This window comes from Chrysemys picta, chromosome 24 (genome assembly GCF_011386835.1).
Source record: "Chrysemys picta bellii isolate R12L10 chromosome 24, ASM1138683v2, whole genome shotgun sequence".
NCBI lineage: Eukaryota > Metazoa > Chordata > Testudines > Emydidae > Chrysemys > Chrysemys picta.
The window spans coordinates 12,757,196-12,771,538 of NC_088814.1; the positions used below are offsets into that span (position 1 = coordinate 12,757,196).

The following is a 14,343-nucleotide window of genomic DNA, read 5'->3' on the forward strand; positions in this document are numbered from 1 at the left end:
TTCCTTCTCATTGTCCTTACTGGCCATAGATTTCTTCATGTATCACTTTGCTTCCCTTATCAATTTTCTACAGTTCCTAGTGTCTGATTTATATTCATTAATGTCAACTTCTGCTTTCTTCCCTTTGATATACATCATTTAAAAAAAATTTATAGTTGCTTTCATGTGCCCTCTAAGCCAGGTCAGTTTTTTTTAACTAGTATGCTGCCGTCCTTGATTGTTGCTTTAGGGGCATCTAATGAAGTGTTCTTTAACAATTCCCAATTATCAGTCACATTTTTCTAATTAAATTCTTCCTCCCAGCTGGCTTGGCTCATAATTGTTTTCAGTTTTGTGAAACAGGCCCTTTCAAAGCACCAAGTAGAAATATTACTGGTCTGGACTTTACTCTCTTGGCATATTGTAAATGGGATCAAGTAATTATCAGTTGTACGTAGGCTACAGTTCATGGTTAGTTCTGTGATCAGTTCCTCTTATCTCTCAAGGCGAGGGCTCATATAGATCACTCCCATGGCGGATGCAACACTTTTGAGTTCGGAAAATGTCATCAATGAGAAATTCCAAGGATGTTTTAGTACTAGCAGCATCAGACCTCCAGCATGTGTCACTCACATTGAAATCCCCCAGGATCAAACAGATTTTTTTCCTACACTCTATCAACAGCTGCATAAGGAGCTTCTCATACTGTTCCTTAGTGGGATTTGGTGATCTGCCCCAGACACCAGTTAACCCCCATCTTGTGCTGTATCCATTAGGACAGGGATCCATAACCATAAAAGATCATTTTCTTCCAAGTTGTCAGAGACTCAGAAACAAGTCAGAGACACTCTACTGACCATGTGCAAATGGCAATGTTCTGCACTTTATAAACTAGCCAGATCTATATGGATTTTCATGGCAATAGGGGAAAAAATGCTCTTCCCCGAGCACAATCCGCCTGCCAAATTTTAATTCCAGGCTCCAAAGCATAGAAGTGCTAGAGCTCGTCAAAGAAATGGTCAGGAAAATGGATTACCTGTGTTAATGCTAACCGTGTTCTCAGAAATGCCTCAACTCGTTTTTGCTGAAAGTTACAAAAACATTCAACCCACAGCACAGCCTGAGCATGGAAAGTTCCTCCCCGGCAGTCCCAGTGTGGGAACGTTAGAAGCGATCGTGAATGGGGCTTTCCTGAGACATGCTCAGCAACCCCAACGTTCCTCTCATTTGCATTGCAGTAGTGGGGTCGCTGCCAGAACCATAGGCGCTGACTCCGTGGGTGCTGTGAGGCTGGAGCACCCACAGAAAAATCAGCACCCACCAGCCGATCAGCTCCTCCCCCTCCCTCAGTGCCTCCCACCCACCACCGATCAGGTGTTCAGCGGTGGGTGGGAGATGCTGGGGAGAGGGGGAAGAGCAGGGGTGGGAAGAGGCAGAGCAAGGGTGGGGCATGCTTGTGCGAGGAACAGAGGCGGGAAGAGGCGTGGGCATGGGCAGAGCCTCAGGGAGGGGCCAAGTGGGGTGGGAAGAGGTGGAGTGAGGGTGGGAACTTGGGGTTAGGGGTGGAGTAGGGGTGGTGCCTCGGGGCCGAACAGGGGTTGAGCTCTCCTGGGGAAAGCTGAAGGTTGGCACCTGTGGCCAGAACCCACATTAACAAACTTGTGAGCAGGGTCTGACTGAGTTCTCCCCTGACACCTTCCTGGGATGGGGAGAGACTTCAGGAGCAAACTGATTTTACGTGAACACACCTACTCTGCCCAGCTATCCAGCAGATAGAGCGGTGTCACTCCAAGCGATCAACTCGGCTGGTGTTAGGTTAGAACTCACATTAGTACTGAATGCAGGGGTGTGAAATGCTATTATCAGAGTGTTGTCATTATTGTATGAATAAAGGGCAGGAAAATTGTGCTTAACCTGTCGCCAGTGAGGGGGTCGCCCTCCGCTGAAAGGGCCTCGTTAAGCCAGGAGCTTGAATGCCAGACCCTGGAGAAAGTAAGAGGGGAGGAGACAGGTATCCCAGCCAGGAGACGTAAACTCTCCCTAAGGGTCCCTAGTCTGGTTTCAGATGTTCCTCCCACCCTTCAAAGATAGAGCTAAATAGGCTCCATTAAGAGCCTTTTGTTATGTTAAAGTGTTCAAATGAGAGCGGAAATCACTTGCGATGGGACAGGATTTCTGCGCAGCCTGCAAAGAGCTGAAACTCACTAGAGACTGACCTGAAGAGGTCACAGCAGACAGGCAGGTGACTGACAGTTGGCCGGGGAGCAGTGGGCCGGTGAATGAGCGGCCAGTGAGCGGAACGAGAAGCTGGCGGGGCGGCCAGTGAGCGGAACGAGCAGCTGGCGAGGTGACCAGCCAGCACAAGTGCTGAGATGGCAGAGCAAGCAAGGTGCCTTCTTCCCGGGGTGGGAGGTGAACTCACACAGCTGCACCTCTGAACCCTGGGTTCTCACTGACCCGGACAACCACTGTGAGTGGGGTGGGGTGAGGGAGCAGAGAGGGGCACAGAACAGGAGCTGTGGCTGTAGAACCCAAGAACATGAGGCAGAAGGCAGAAGACTCGGCCCCAGGCACTCTGGGCTGGGCGTCCTGCTCACAGTTTTATGTTTATGAATCCTGCTTTTTCCCTAATTACTGTCAGGTGACTTCCCTCCTGATATTAAACGTTTCCTTTTCTACACTCAGACTCTGTGCTTGCGAGTGGGGCAGTATTACCTCCCAGAGGCACCCAGGGGTGGGGTGTAATTTCCCCAGGTTACTGGGTGGGGGCTCGAGCCGGTTCTGTATTGTTTTGTTGAAAAGGATCCTCTAGATATTGAACCCGGCCCTGGTTCCCGCCGGTCCCACCTGGCAGAGGGGTTACAAACTCATTTCTCAGCAAGCTCCTCCCCCCTGCTCCTGCCAGGGCTTTCCCAGCATCCCGGCTACTGCACCAACACCGACCCCCAGAGGGGTCCCACCCCCTGCCGTGTAACCAATGCGAGGGGCCTCCTGGCTTGTCTGAGCCTTTGCCAGGCAGCATCCTCTGACTCAAGCTGCAACAACCTGTCAGAGCCTCGAATCCAGCAGCTGGGGGTGGTGGGTAAATATTGTCCTGGCTGCGTCCCCAGCCCCAGCCAGAGACCTGACACGTCCCTTGTTTACCCCGGATCAAAGCGAAGCTCCGGCTCCAGAGTGTATATCAGGGCAGAGCAGGCTGGTCTCCAGCACAGAGCGGGGGGGAGAGGGAGGAAGAAGGACCCAGAGGGGGGTGACGTGTGTGTGTCCCCTTGTGCCTGCCCGTCTGCTTGCACCCCAGGAATGGGGGCCCCAGTAACCCTGGCCTGCCTGCTGCTCCTCCTGCACCTCACAGCTGGGACGTCTGCAGAGCCGTAAGCCCTGTCCGTGTCTGTCTGTCTGTCCGCATGGTGGGCGGTGCAGGGGGGTTGGAAGCAGCCGAGGGCACCGATGAGGGGGCTGCTCGATCCAAAACTGAGGGGACAGGTCCGTTCTCCCCTGGGAGCTCAGTCCCTGATGCTGGGTCCCTCCTGGGCCCGCCTGGTCCTGTCCCTCCCAGCGGCGGGGGAGGGTGGCTCTGGTTAAGGCAGTGGCTTGGGGCGCAGGAGAGCTGGGTTCAGTGCCTGGCTCTGCTACAGACACACTGTGCACCCCCGGCCAGACACCGACCCTCTGAGCCTCAGCTCCCCTGTACCATGGGGTGATGATCCTCTGCGGCCGCCTGCTCCCATCAGCTTGTCACCCCTTCAGGCCATGACCTGTCTCTGCCTGCGAGTCTGTCCAGCCCCAGCACAGGGGGGCTAGGCTGGCCCGGGCCTCTAGGCACCAGTGAAATAGAACAGGAATTACCGACGAACCCAGTGCGTTAAACGAACGTCTCAGCCAGAACCTGGGAGTGCCCCGAAGGTGCAAACGCCGAAGGGTTCCTGCGAGAGCAGGTGGAGGCTCCGGGGTGCAGACTGAGCTGGGGGTGGGGGTGGGGCTGTATCTAAGCCAGTTACTGGCTGCAAAGGACTCAGGTGCTCAGTACAGCCCCAGACTAACCAGCCTCCCCCCGCCGTGCACAGGGGACTCTGCTCACTCTCAGCGCCACTAGCTGCCCCCTTCTGGGCAGACCGAGCAGCCGAGAGGCCGGAGATGGAGGGGGACTGAGCCCCTCTCTGCACCCCCGGGACTCCTCCAGCTCTGCGGGAGGCAGGCTGGGGTGGGGGATGTAGAGCGGGGGCCTTGCCCTGCCCCTGCCCTGTGGTTAGAGAAACGAATCAGCCTATAGCACGGTCAACCTAGCTCTGGCCCCAGAAGGAGGGACACTCAGAAATCGGGAGTCACCCCGGTCCTGGGGGAGGCTCTGGGCTATCCCCTCCCATCCCACTCCCCCACTGCCCATGGTGCTTTCCCCTCCCCAGGCACTATGTGGTGGTGAGCCCAGCCGTACTCTACCACCCCCACACGGGGACGGTGTCAGTTCATCTCAGCGACCTCAAAGAGACCGTCCGGGTGAGTGTCCGGCTGGAGAGGGGGGATGGTCCCAGCGCTATCACCCTGCTGGAGAGAGAGGTCCAGGAGCCCCGTCTGCACAAGAACGTGCGCTTCCAGGTGAGCCCCCGCCCACAGCCATCGGCACGGCCCCGGGCACTGGCCATGGGCACGGAGCCCGTCAGCCCCAGGTCTGCAGCCCCAGCCCAGCCTCAGGCCCTGGGCACAGCAGGGCTCAGGGGACTGGCCATGGGCACGGAGCTGGTCACTCAATGGGCAGCTGTAGCCACAGAACTCGAGCCCATCCCTCAGCAGCGACAGGCAGGGGGGGAGCGGGGATGGGGTGGGGGGCACAGAGAGCGCCCTGGCTTCCAACTCCATCGAACGCCCCAGGTTCATGCTCCCTCCCATTCAGGGCCCCCAGGCTGGGGAGGGTGGTTCCTGTGTTTTGGGGGGGCTGGAACAGGGACTCACAAACACCACTGCCCCCCCCCCCCCCCCATGCAATAGTGGATCTGCACCACGATTGGCTGGTTACTGGCCGCTGTGGCTTTGCTGGGGTTTCCCGTGTGCAGGTTCCAGCCCCGTCTGGGGGGCAGCAGGAAGTGGCAGAGCTGCACGTCTCGATCCGGGGAGATGCCCTGCAGTTCTCTGAGCGGAAGAAAGTGCTGCTTCGGGCGCTGCAGCCCAGGACCTTTGTGCAGACGGACAAGGCCGTCTACAAGCCGGGACAGACAGGTGAGAGGGCAGGAGCTGCTGGAGGGAGTTACCTGTGGCCCCAGGCCCTTGGGACGGACTCCCGGGCTCTGGGGTCGGGCTTGGGGCCTAGCGGGGGATTCGGGACTCTCACTTCTAGGACCCTATCTGCACCTGGCCCCAGGGGAGAAGAGGCCCAAAGCTTGAGGCCTGTTTGGGGGCCTGTATGGAACCAAGTGGGGGTCTCAGCCCATCCTTGGCGATGGCACAGACACTGCAGGGGGCACCAATCGGCCTCCCCTGGCAGCCTCCAGCCATGCAGGGCAGAGCCGTGGCTCGTTGGCAGAGGGCAACGTGGGGAAGCTGGCGCTGCGCTGCCCGGGCTGGGCCCATTCTGCGGGTTCACAGAGGCTGTCAGTGCCCAGGGCGTCCGGCTGGCACCTTCCCCAGCTGGGAATTCACTCAGAGAAACCGAGCCGGGGCTGATTCCCGCCTCTGCCTCTGCTCCTTTCCAGTGAAGTTTCGAATCGTCAGTTTGGACAAAGACTTCGTTCCCAGTACCCCGAAGGTGAGAGCTGGGGGTGGGGATTGGGGGCAGGGTAACAGGGCCCTGGAGCACTGGACATGTTAGGTTTGTCTACACCAGGCAGGCCATTCATCCGGTTTGAAATCGGACAGTCCTCTTCTTGGGTGATTTGCCCCCGTCCAGTGCTTGTGTCTGATATTGGGTGGGGGGTGCCATTTGGAAGAGCACACTGCTCTGCCCCTGCTGGTGTGAACTCACACACACCGAGTGTGCGAGGTCACGCCAGCGGGGACAGGCCCATGCCAATCCTGGAAATACTGGGATCTCCGGTATTCTGGGAATGCCTCAGCCGCCACCCTGGTCTACACTGCTGCAGGGGGCGAGTCTCCCAGGGCAGGTTAACAGCCTTGCAGTAGCAGGGCTTGTGGTGGCCTGCTGAAAACAGCCGTGTGGAGCAGCCCCCTGGGCTACAGACCTAGTGCCTTGGGCAGTGGCCTCTGTTGGTTGCAGTCTCTTTACTGCGCAGAGAGGGTTGATTGCACATTGCATGGAGCCGGAATGAGGGCGCTGGGCACCCACTGGCTTTAGTGCAGTCTGTGATTGGCTGTGGATGCCAGCCCCCTCTCCTGGGATGACAGTCATTAGCACCTTTCAGCCTAACCGTGCTGTGCACTCTGAGTGACGTGGCAGAATCGGGCCCAGTGTGGAAACACAAATTGACAGCTCCCCTCCCAACCATCTCGCTCGGGCACTGGCTGCAACGCAGACCCCCGGCCCTTAGACTGCCCCTTGGCAGAGACCCCAGCATCTCGCCCTGCTCCTCCACGCACAGACCAGCCACCCACTGCCCTGTATCCACCACTGCAGGGAGGGGTGGGGCCTATGGGAGGTGCGAGGGCTGCAGCCTCATGGGCTCCCCTTCCTGTCCCTGCTCTCTCGGTCACCCCCGCTGCTGTCTGCATGATCCCCCAAGGCCCCAGAGACACCCCAGCCCTGGGGAGGTCACAGGCAGACCTGTGGGCAGTGGGGGTGTTTCCTGTCCCGCTAACCAGCGATCTCCTGTCTGTTTGCTTTGCAGCTGCCCCTGGTGACCGTGCAGGTCAGTCTGTGCCTCTCCAGCCTCCTCCTCTTCCTGTCTGGCTCATCCGAGGGCACCCAGGGGGTGTTCAGTCGTGGGGATCCCAGAGGAGTCTGGGCTGTGACCACAGTGTCGAGCAATCCAGCCCTAGACCCCTCTGCCCTGCTGTGGGGATGCAAAGGGTCCCAGAGCACGGGGTGTTTCTGAGCTGGACCACATGGGGGGCAGGGAAGGGATATTTGTGCCATCGGGTTACGTCCTCCCCACCCCGAGTTTGCAGCATCTGGGGCTGTCTGTCCAGGAGACAGGTGGGTTTGGACCTGGCTGGGATTAGGGTGACCAGATGTCCCGATTTTATAGGGACAGTCCTGATTTTTGGGTCTTTTTCTTATAGTCTCCTATTACGCCCCACCCCCTGTCCCCATTTTTCACACTTGCTGTTTGGTCGCCCTAGCTGGGATCCCTGCCTGAGTCACTCACCCCGAATGTTCCCAGCCCCCTAACTCTGGGTCAGGCGGTGACTTGATCAGGCCAGTGGGGAACTCAGCGGGGAGCTCCCTTGGGAGCCTGAATGGGGGAAGGGCAGGGGAGGAGGGAGGGTCTCTGGGAGCTGCAGGGGTAGAGGGGAGGGGTGGAGGTTTGGGGAGGCTGCGTGGGGGGAGGAGGACAGGAAACATACCCACAGAGGCCTAGCACTGAGATGGAAACGGTCCCTACGGCGAGTTCCCTGGGCTTTGTCCAGGCTGGAGATGGGGTGTCCCTCGGGAGCCTGTTCCCCCCAGGGGTGGTGACCTCGGGTCAGGGCTGAGGGGCACTGGCAGGGGCCCCCTTACCCAGCGGCTGCCCGGCGGTGCCTGCTCCAGGCTAAGGAGAAGGATTTGAGCCCCCGGGCGTCGATCCAGCCCTGTCGGCAGCACAAGGCACTCGGGGGCTGCCGGGGAGAAGCCGTGTGTGGGGGCAGCGGCTGAGCTGGGCGTGTCCGTTTGCCAGGATCCCAGTGGGAACCGCATCGCCCAGTGGCAAGATGTGACTCCGCAGCAGGGCATCGTGGATCTGTCCCTCCCGCTGTCTGCAGAGCCGGCCCTGGGGACGTACGCCATCGAGGCGCAGGGGACGAGGCACTCGTTCAGCGTGGAGGAATACGGTGCGTACTGGGTCCCAGGTCAGCGACCCAGGCCGTGGCTCAGGCACGTGGTGGTGGAGGGGGATTCCTGAGTCTCCCTGGGGCGAGGTGTCCGTGGATCCCTGTCAGAGGGTCCCTGGGAGCTCAGAGCCCTGGGACTGGCCCAGCCAGCTGCAAGCTCTCCTGGGCCTCAGCCACCCCATGCCCACTCCTCCCGCAATAGGGCCCTGGGGGAGGGGGAATTCAGTCTCGCTGCCCTGCCCCAGTCCTGCCCCACTTTGCTCTAGGGCCCTGGGGGAGGTCTAAGGTCAGCACGGCTGGGGAGATACAGAACTGGGGATTTCACTATGGCTGGCCCCAGACACACCAACATCATGAGTCAGAACCATGGCTGTTCCATGTTTTTGGTCTGACTTAGGATTTCTGCAGTCCCCGGCCCCCGCCGCCCTCCCCCCCCGGTGTGTGGGAGGTGGATGGGGGCAGTTACCGTGTCACCAAAGTTATCGTGGGAGCTGATCCTGGCTCCTGCTGCTGGAGCTCGCTGGCTGCCAGATGGGACGTAGCTTCCAGCTTCTCACCAACCCCCAGCATCTAACTCTGTCCCCCCAGCCCCACCTCAGCACCCACCCACATCGGCCCTGTGCCCTCCAGCCCCACCTCTGCCCAGCCTAGCACCCACCCACCTACAGCTGCCCTGTGATGGGGGGAGGGATAGCTCAGTGGTTTGAGCATTGGCCTGCTAAACCCAGGGCTGTGAGTTCAATCTTCAAGGGGCTGTTTGGGGATTTAGTTGGGGATTGGTCCTGCTTTGAGCAAGGGGTTGGACTAGGGTCTCTTCCAACCCTAATATTCTATGATTCTAAGGTACTCAGAGCATCACAGCTAAGTACATGGTGGAACAGATTGTTTAGCGTAAGTAGGTAACCCACACTGTGAGAGACCATTCCAACCCTGTGCCCCCTAGCCCCACCTCTGCTCCTCCTGGAGCACAAGGGGCTCGTCACACAATTCCCCCACACCCTTCCCAGAGCGGGTGTTGCTGGGAGAAGGAGGGAAATGTCAGCGGCCCCCTCTCCATCCCCCCCCCCAAAAAACCTCCTCTGGCTCCTGCGGGGGAGGGGAGAGAAGAGCTCTGATGTCTCCCTTCAAACAGCTGCCACTGACCCCCACCTGCCCCTAATCCCACAACTGCCCCTCGCCCGAGACACCTGCCACAGACCCTCCAACTGCCTCCCACCCCCGCCCTCACCTCAGATACCTGCCCCTGAGCCCCCCCCCCCAATACTCCCACCCTTCCCCTACTGGCCAGTCCCCCATCCCCTGAGCAGGAGTGAAAAATGAAGCACCCCCAAATACCCCCCCTCCTTCACTGGCCCATCCCCGGGCTGCACATTCACCCAGCCCCAACACACGCTTCCCTCCTGGGGCTTCTGGGCCTCGGAGCCGCCCAGCCAGCTCCTGTCAGTGCCCCAGGACGGCCCAGACCCTGAGGGACAAACTGCCCTGGAGCAGCCCCCCGGCTCCTCTGGCCTGAGCCCAGGGGTGAATTTGGCCCTGTCTGTCCAGGCTGCCTGGCGGGGCCCTGCTGGGGACGAGGTCCCAGCCGAACACCAGCTCCCAGAGGGAAACAGCCGGGACCTCATCAGCCAGGAGAAACGCCCACGTCCCCTGGGCCCCCATGGTCCCTGATGTGACCCCGCTCTCAGCCCCACATGGTCCCTGGCGCATCCCCACTCTCAGCCCCACATGGACCAAGGCCCAAACCCTCCATTGGAGCCAGGCAGTGGGGGACAGAGGCTGTTTTTCAGTTTATTGTCAGTGGGGTTGAAAAGACTCCTGCCGGCTGAGGCTCCTGTTGCAGCCTCTTCCCAGCCCGGCTCCATTTCCGGGCCCTTCCCCTTCCCGCCCAGCCGGCAGGTTGGTGGGGGGCTGCAAGACCCGGGGAGAAGCTCCAAGGCCGAGGATCGCGATGAAACCCCCAAGCCAGGGCTGCGGTTCGGTTTCACCCTGTCCCTCTCTGCCCCCCCAGTGCTGCCCAAGTTCGAAGTGACCCTGGAGCTGCCCCCCGTGGTGACGGTGCTGGATGAGACTCTCCTGCTGCGGGTGTGCGGCCGGTGAGTGTGAAACCAGCCCTGCCGGGCTGATAAACGGGGGGCTGGAACTGCCCTGGACCTTCCTCCCCCGCCCTCCAGGCCAGGATCTGACCTGCCCCTTCCCTGCCTACGCCCCTCTGCCCCATACTCATGGCCAGGCAGGGCTCCCTGGGGCTCTCACTCCCACACACATAGACTCATAGACTTTAAGGTCAGAAGGGACCATTATGATCATCTGGTCTGACCCCCTGCATGCTGCAGGCCACAAAACCGTCCCTACCCCTTCCCTTGACTCTGCTGTTGAAGTCCCCAAATCCTGTGTTTTAGTGACTTCAATTGGCAGAGAACCCTCCTGCTAGAGATCCCTGCCCCATGCTGCGGAGGAAGGCGAAAAACCTCCAGGGCCTCAGCCAATCTACCCTGGAGGAAAATTCCTTCCCGACCCCAAATATGGCGATCAGCAAGACCCCGAGCATGTAGGCAAGAGTCTCCAGCCTGACCCCTGTTAGCCATTATACTATTTACCTGCCATTGCTTGGTATTCCTTGGCTAATATGACCAGCCCCACCCCAGCAGGGACCCCCCCCATGGGCAGGGGCGTTGGCCCCCTCCCCTCCCACTTACCCTCTCCCTCCCCTCTGCTAAACAGATACACCTCCGGAAAGCCCGTCCTGGGGAGGGTCCAGGCCAGCCTGTGTTCGAAGACACACCCATCACATCGCTGGTCTCCATCCGGTTTGTTTAAGGAGCCAAGCTTGACTCTGTGCACGGAGCTTACTGGCCAGGTGAGTGTGACTGGGGCGGGGGGAGGTACATGACATGCTGCTGGAGGAGGCTCCTCTCCATGTTTTTCTTACACTGGCCAGAGGGGGCGCTGTGATTTCCCTTGGTGAGGTTGGTGACACTGGTGTAAAGCTGGTGTAAGTGCGGACGAATCAGGCCCTGGATCCATCCGGGTCCCCATCTGGCAGGCTGGGGGTGGGGACTGGCAGCTGTGTAGCTGGGCTTAGGGACTTATATGCCCCCCCCTTCCCCACAATATCTCAGTGCCTCACTAATCCTCCTAGCCGCCGGGAGGCAGGGCAGGCTCCTGTCCCCATTGTACAGATGGGGAACTGAGGCACGGAGATGCTCAGGGTCCGTCTGCGCAGCAAGAACCCTGCGGCAGCGTCTCCGAGCCCAGCTCTACTGCCTGGGGCTTGCGCCGCGGGGCTAAAGGAACAGTGTAGACGCTTGGCTGGAGCCTGGGCTCCGAGACCCTCCCCCCATCCCGGGTCTAGCGCCTGAACCCGACCGTCGACCTGCTGGTTTTAGCCCCGCAGCACAAGCGGGGTCAGCAGGGCTGGGCTCTGAGACTCGCGGCCGCAGGGTGTTTCTGCTGGAGCCATACTCAGAGGGACTTGCAGGCAGCTTGTGGCAGAGCAGGGACTTGCGCCCAGGTCTCTCCAGACCTAGGCTAGTGCCCCAGGTTACGGGGCCGCCCTTCCTCATCAGCAGCTCTCGTTAGGCAGGGGCAATGGAAGATACATGTAATCCTTCTGCCCATCTAAGTTGGCAGCAACAAGGGCAGGGTTCTGTATCTAGGGGTTCCGTTTCAATAACGCAATGCAAAACCGGCTCGAGCTCCCACCCAGTGACCTGGGACAATTACATACCACCCCCCGGCGCCTCTAAGAGGCAATACTTCCCCTCTCGCAAGCACGGAGTCTGAGTGTGACAGAAACTGTTTAATAACATGAGGTAAACGACATCAGCATTAAATTGGAAAAACACCACAAACAGGATTCCTAACACAAACCATGAGCGAAAAACCCACCCCAGCAAATTGGGCTATGTCCTTTCCCTTTGGTTCTTGAATCTAGCAACCCAAAAATCACCCAGAGTCCCCAGAGTCCAACACCCCCAAAGTCTCTTGGATCCAGCAACCACCCAAAGTCCCCAAAGTCCAACAGACCCCAAAGTCTCTGCCCCGGTCAGTACAGCCCCAGAGTAAAAGGGGGGGCACACCAGGTGTTAAGGGGCACCTTACATGATCCGAGGCCAGCTGGCCATCTCTCCATGGGGTTCCACCACAGCCTTCACCACAAGCCAGTCCACTTCCTGCCGTCCCACAAACTGCTCCGCTCTACAAGCTGCTCCGCTCACCAACCTGTGAGCCACTCCAGCCGTTCTCCCAAGGCTCTGCGCCGCTCACTGCTCCTCCAGTCATCCCCACAAATTGCTCCACCAGCTGCTTAGCAATATAGCTTCAGGCTTCCCCACTAGTTAACACAGCACTCAGTGATCTCAGCTCTTAATAACTTTAGCTCTTTTTGTGATTTCAGCTCTAAGCAATTTCAGCTCATAGTAGGGGAGCCCCAGTGCTAATGCACCATTGGCCCAAAGTGAATTCAGCTCAGCAGCCTGTAACTAGACTCCAAATGGAATCAAAGCTGCTCTGACATTCAACAGTGGGGAGAGGAGGTAGTACAATTGGTGTTTCAAACCCTCAGATGGGGCCCATGCCATCAGGCAGAAATACCTATCCCCATCCTCTCTCCACTCACTGGGTTTTGGAACCCATGCCCCTTGTCAAGCAAGTGCTACTTAGGTAATGGTGAAGGACTCACTCAGTCCTTCTGTCATACAACAGTTCCATTGGCCTTGATTCACAGAATCAGGGTAACAAAACTTTATTCTTTCTGCCCCAATAACAGAGAAAACTGGGGATCCCACACCAGCCAAAGTAACCACTTTGAGTTGCTGTTGTTTCATGCCAGGCGGGTGGGTGTGCCTATGCAAACAAGATCAGCCCCTGGAGTTCTTTTCCACACTCGCCATAATTCACCACCAGATGTCAGGGTAGAGCTCATCCTGACTCTGCTTACATCCAGATCTCCCCGAATGCTCTCAGTCCCTGGGGGGTTAGGGGGGTGATTGGAATTAGACAGCGTTACCACGACGATGGGGGATAAGCACCAGAGGATCTGTGATGGGCACGAGCGGCCAGGGCCTGTTTTACATCTCATCCCACCCACAGCAGCTCCAGCTGACTCCAAGGTGAGAGCGCCCCCTGCTGCTGACTTCAGCCCCCAGGTTTTCTTTGAATGTCTCCCGTCCCAGCACTAACCAGCCCAAGCCTGATTAGAGACCTGCTGAGCTGACACCTGCGGGGTATCCCAGGTAGAAACCAAACTTGAACACCTTAATGGGACTAAGTCGGGCGGACCGGATGATCTTCATCCGAGAATATTGAAGGAATTGGCGCGAGAAATAGCAGGCCCCTTAGCGATAATTTTTAATGAATCTGTAAACTCGGGCGTTGTTCCGTTGGACTGGAGAATAGCTAATGTGGTTCCTATTTTCAAGAGAAGGAAAAAAAGTGACCCGGGTAACTACAGGCCTGTCAGTTTAACATCTGTAGTGTGCAAGGTCCTGGAGAAAATTCTGTAGGAGAAAGTAGTTGAGGACCTTGAGGTCAATGGCAACTGCGACAAATTACAACATGGTTTTACCAAAGGCAGATCGTGCCAAACCAATCTGATCTCCTTCTTTGAGAAAGTAACAGACTTATTAGATAAGGGAAATGCGGTAGACCTAATATACCTTGATTTCAGTAAAGCGTTTGATACTGTACCGCACGAGGAATTATTGGTTAAACTGGAAAAGATGGGGATCGATATGAAAATCCAGAGGTGGATAAGGAACTGGTTAATGGGGAGACTGCAGCGGGTCGTATTGAAGGGTGAACTATCAGGTTGGAGGGAGGTCACCAGTGGAGTTCCTCAAGGTTCGGTTTTGGGACCCATTTTATTTAATCTATTTATTACTGACCTCGGAACCAATTGTAGGAGTGGGCTGATAAAGTTTGTGGATGACACAAAGCTGGGAGGTATTGCCAATTCGGACGAGGATCGGGATATTCTGCAGGGAGACTTGAATGACCTTGTGAACTGGAGTAACAGAAATAGGATGACTCATAGACTCATAGACTTTAAGGTCAGAAGGGACCATTATGATCATCTGGTCTGACCCCCTGCATGCTGCAGGCCACAAAACCGTCCCTACCCTTCCTTGACTCTGCTGATGAAGTCCCCAAATCCTGTGTCTTAGTGACTTCAATTGGCAGAGAACCCTCCTGCTAGAGATCCCTGCCCCATGCTGCGGAGGAAGGCGAAAAACCTCCAGGGCCTCAGCCAATCTACCCTGGAGGAAAATTCCTTCCCGACCCCAAATATGGCGATCAGTAAGACCCCGAGCATGTAGGCAAGAGTCTCCAGCCTGACCCTTGTTAGCCATTATACTGTTTACCTACCATTGCTTGGTATTCCTCAGCTAATATGTTTTACCATTAAACCATTCCCTCCATAAACTTGTCTAACTTAATCTTAAAACC

At 57.7% G+C, this 14,343-nt stretch overlaps 1 protein-coding gene across 2 annotated transcripts in view; it reads left to right on the forward strand.

The window, feature by feature from the left end:
• The first annotated feature begins 3,050 nt into the window (after window positions 1-3,050).
• The window catches only part of LOC122172107 (alpha-2-macroglobulin-like protein 1), a 53,640-nt gene continuing 42,347 nt past the window's right edge, over window positions 3,051-14,343 (forward strand). Inside the window, exons 1-8 of one of the 2 annotated variants that reach the window (XM_065577634.1) lie at window positions 3,051-3,350; window positions 4,383-4,572; window positions 5,028-5,190; window positions 5,664-5,716; window positions 6,753-6,773; window positions 7,743-7,896; window positions 9,905-9,989; window positions 10,618-10,753. In XM_065577634.1, coding sequence (XP_065433706.1) covers window positions 3,280-3,350; window positions 4,383-4,572; window positions 5,028-5,190; window positions 5,664-5,716; window positions 6,753-6,773; window positions 7,743-7,896; window positions 9,905-9,989; window positions 10,618-10,753 — 873 coding nt within the window. In that variant the 5' untranslated portion in view covers window positions 3,051-3,279. Of the gene's footprint in view, window positions 3,351-4,382; window positions 4,573-5,027; window positions 5,191-5,663; window positions 5,717-6,752; window positions 6,774-7,742; window positions 7,897-9,904; window positions 9,990-10,617; window positions 10,754-12,990; window positions 13,131-14,343 lie in introns of those variants that run through there. The other variant, XM_065577635.1, reaches the window with a different exon arrangement.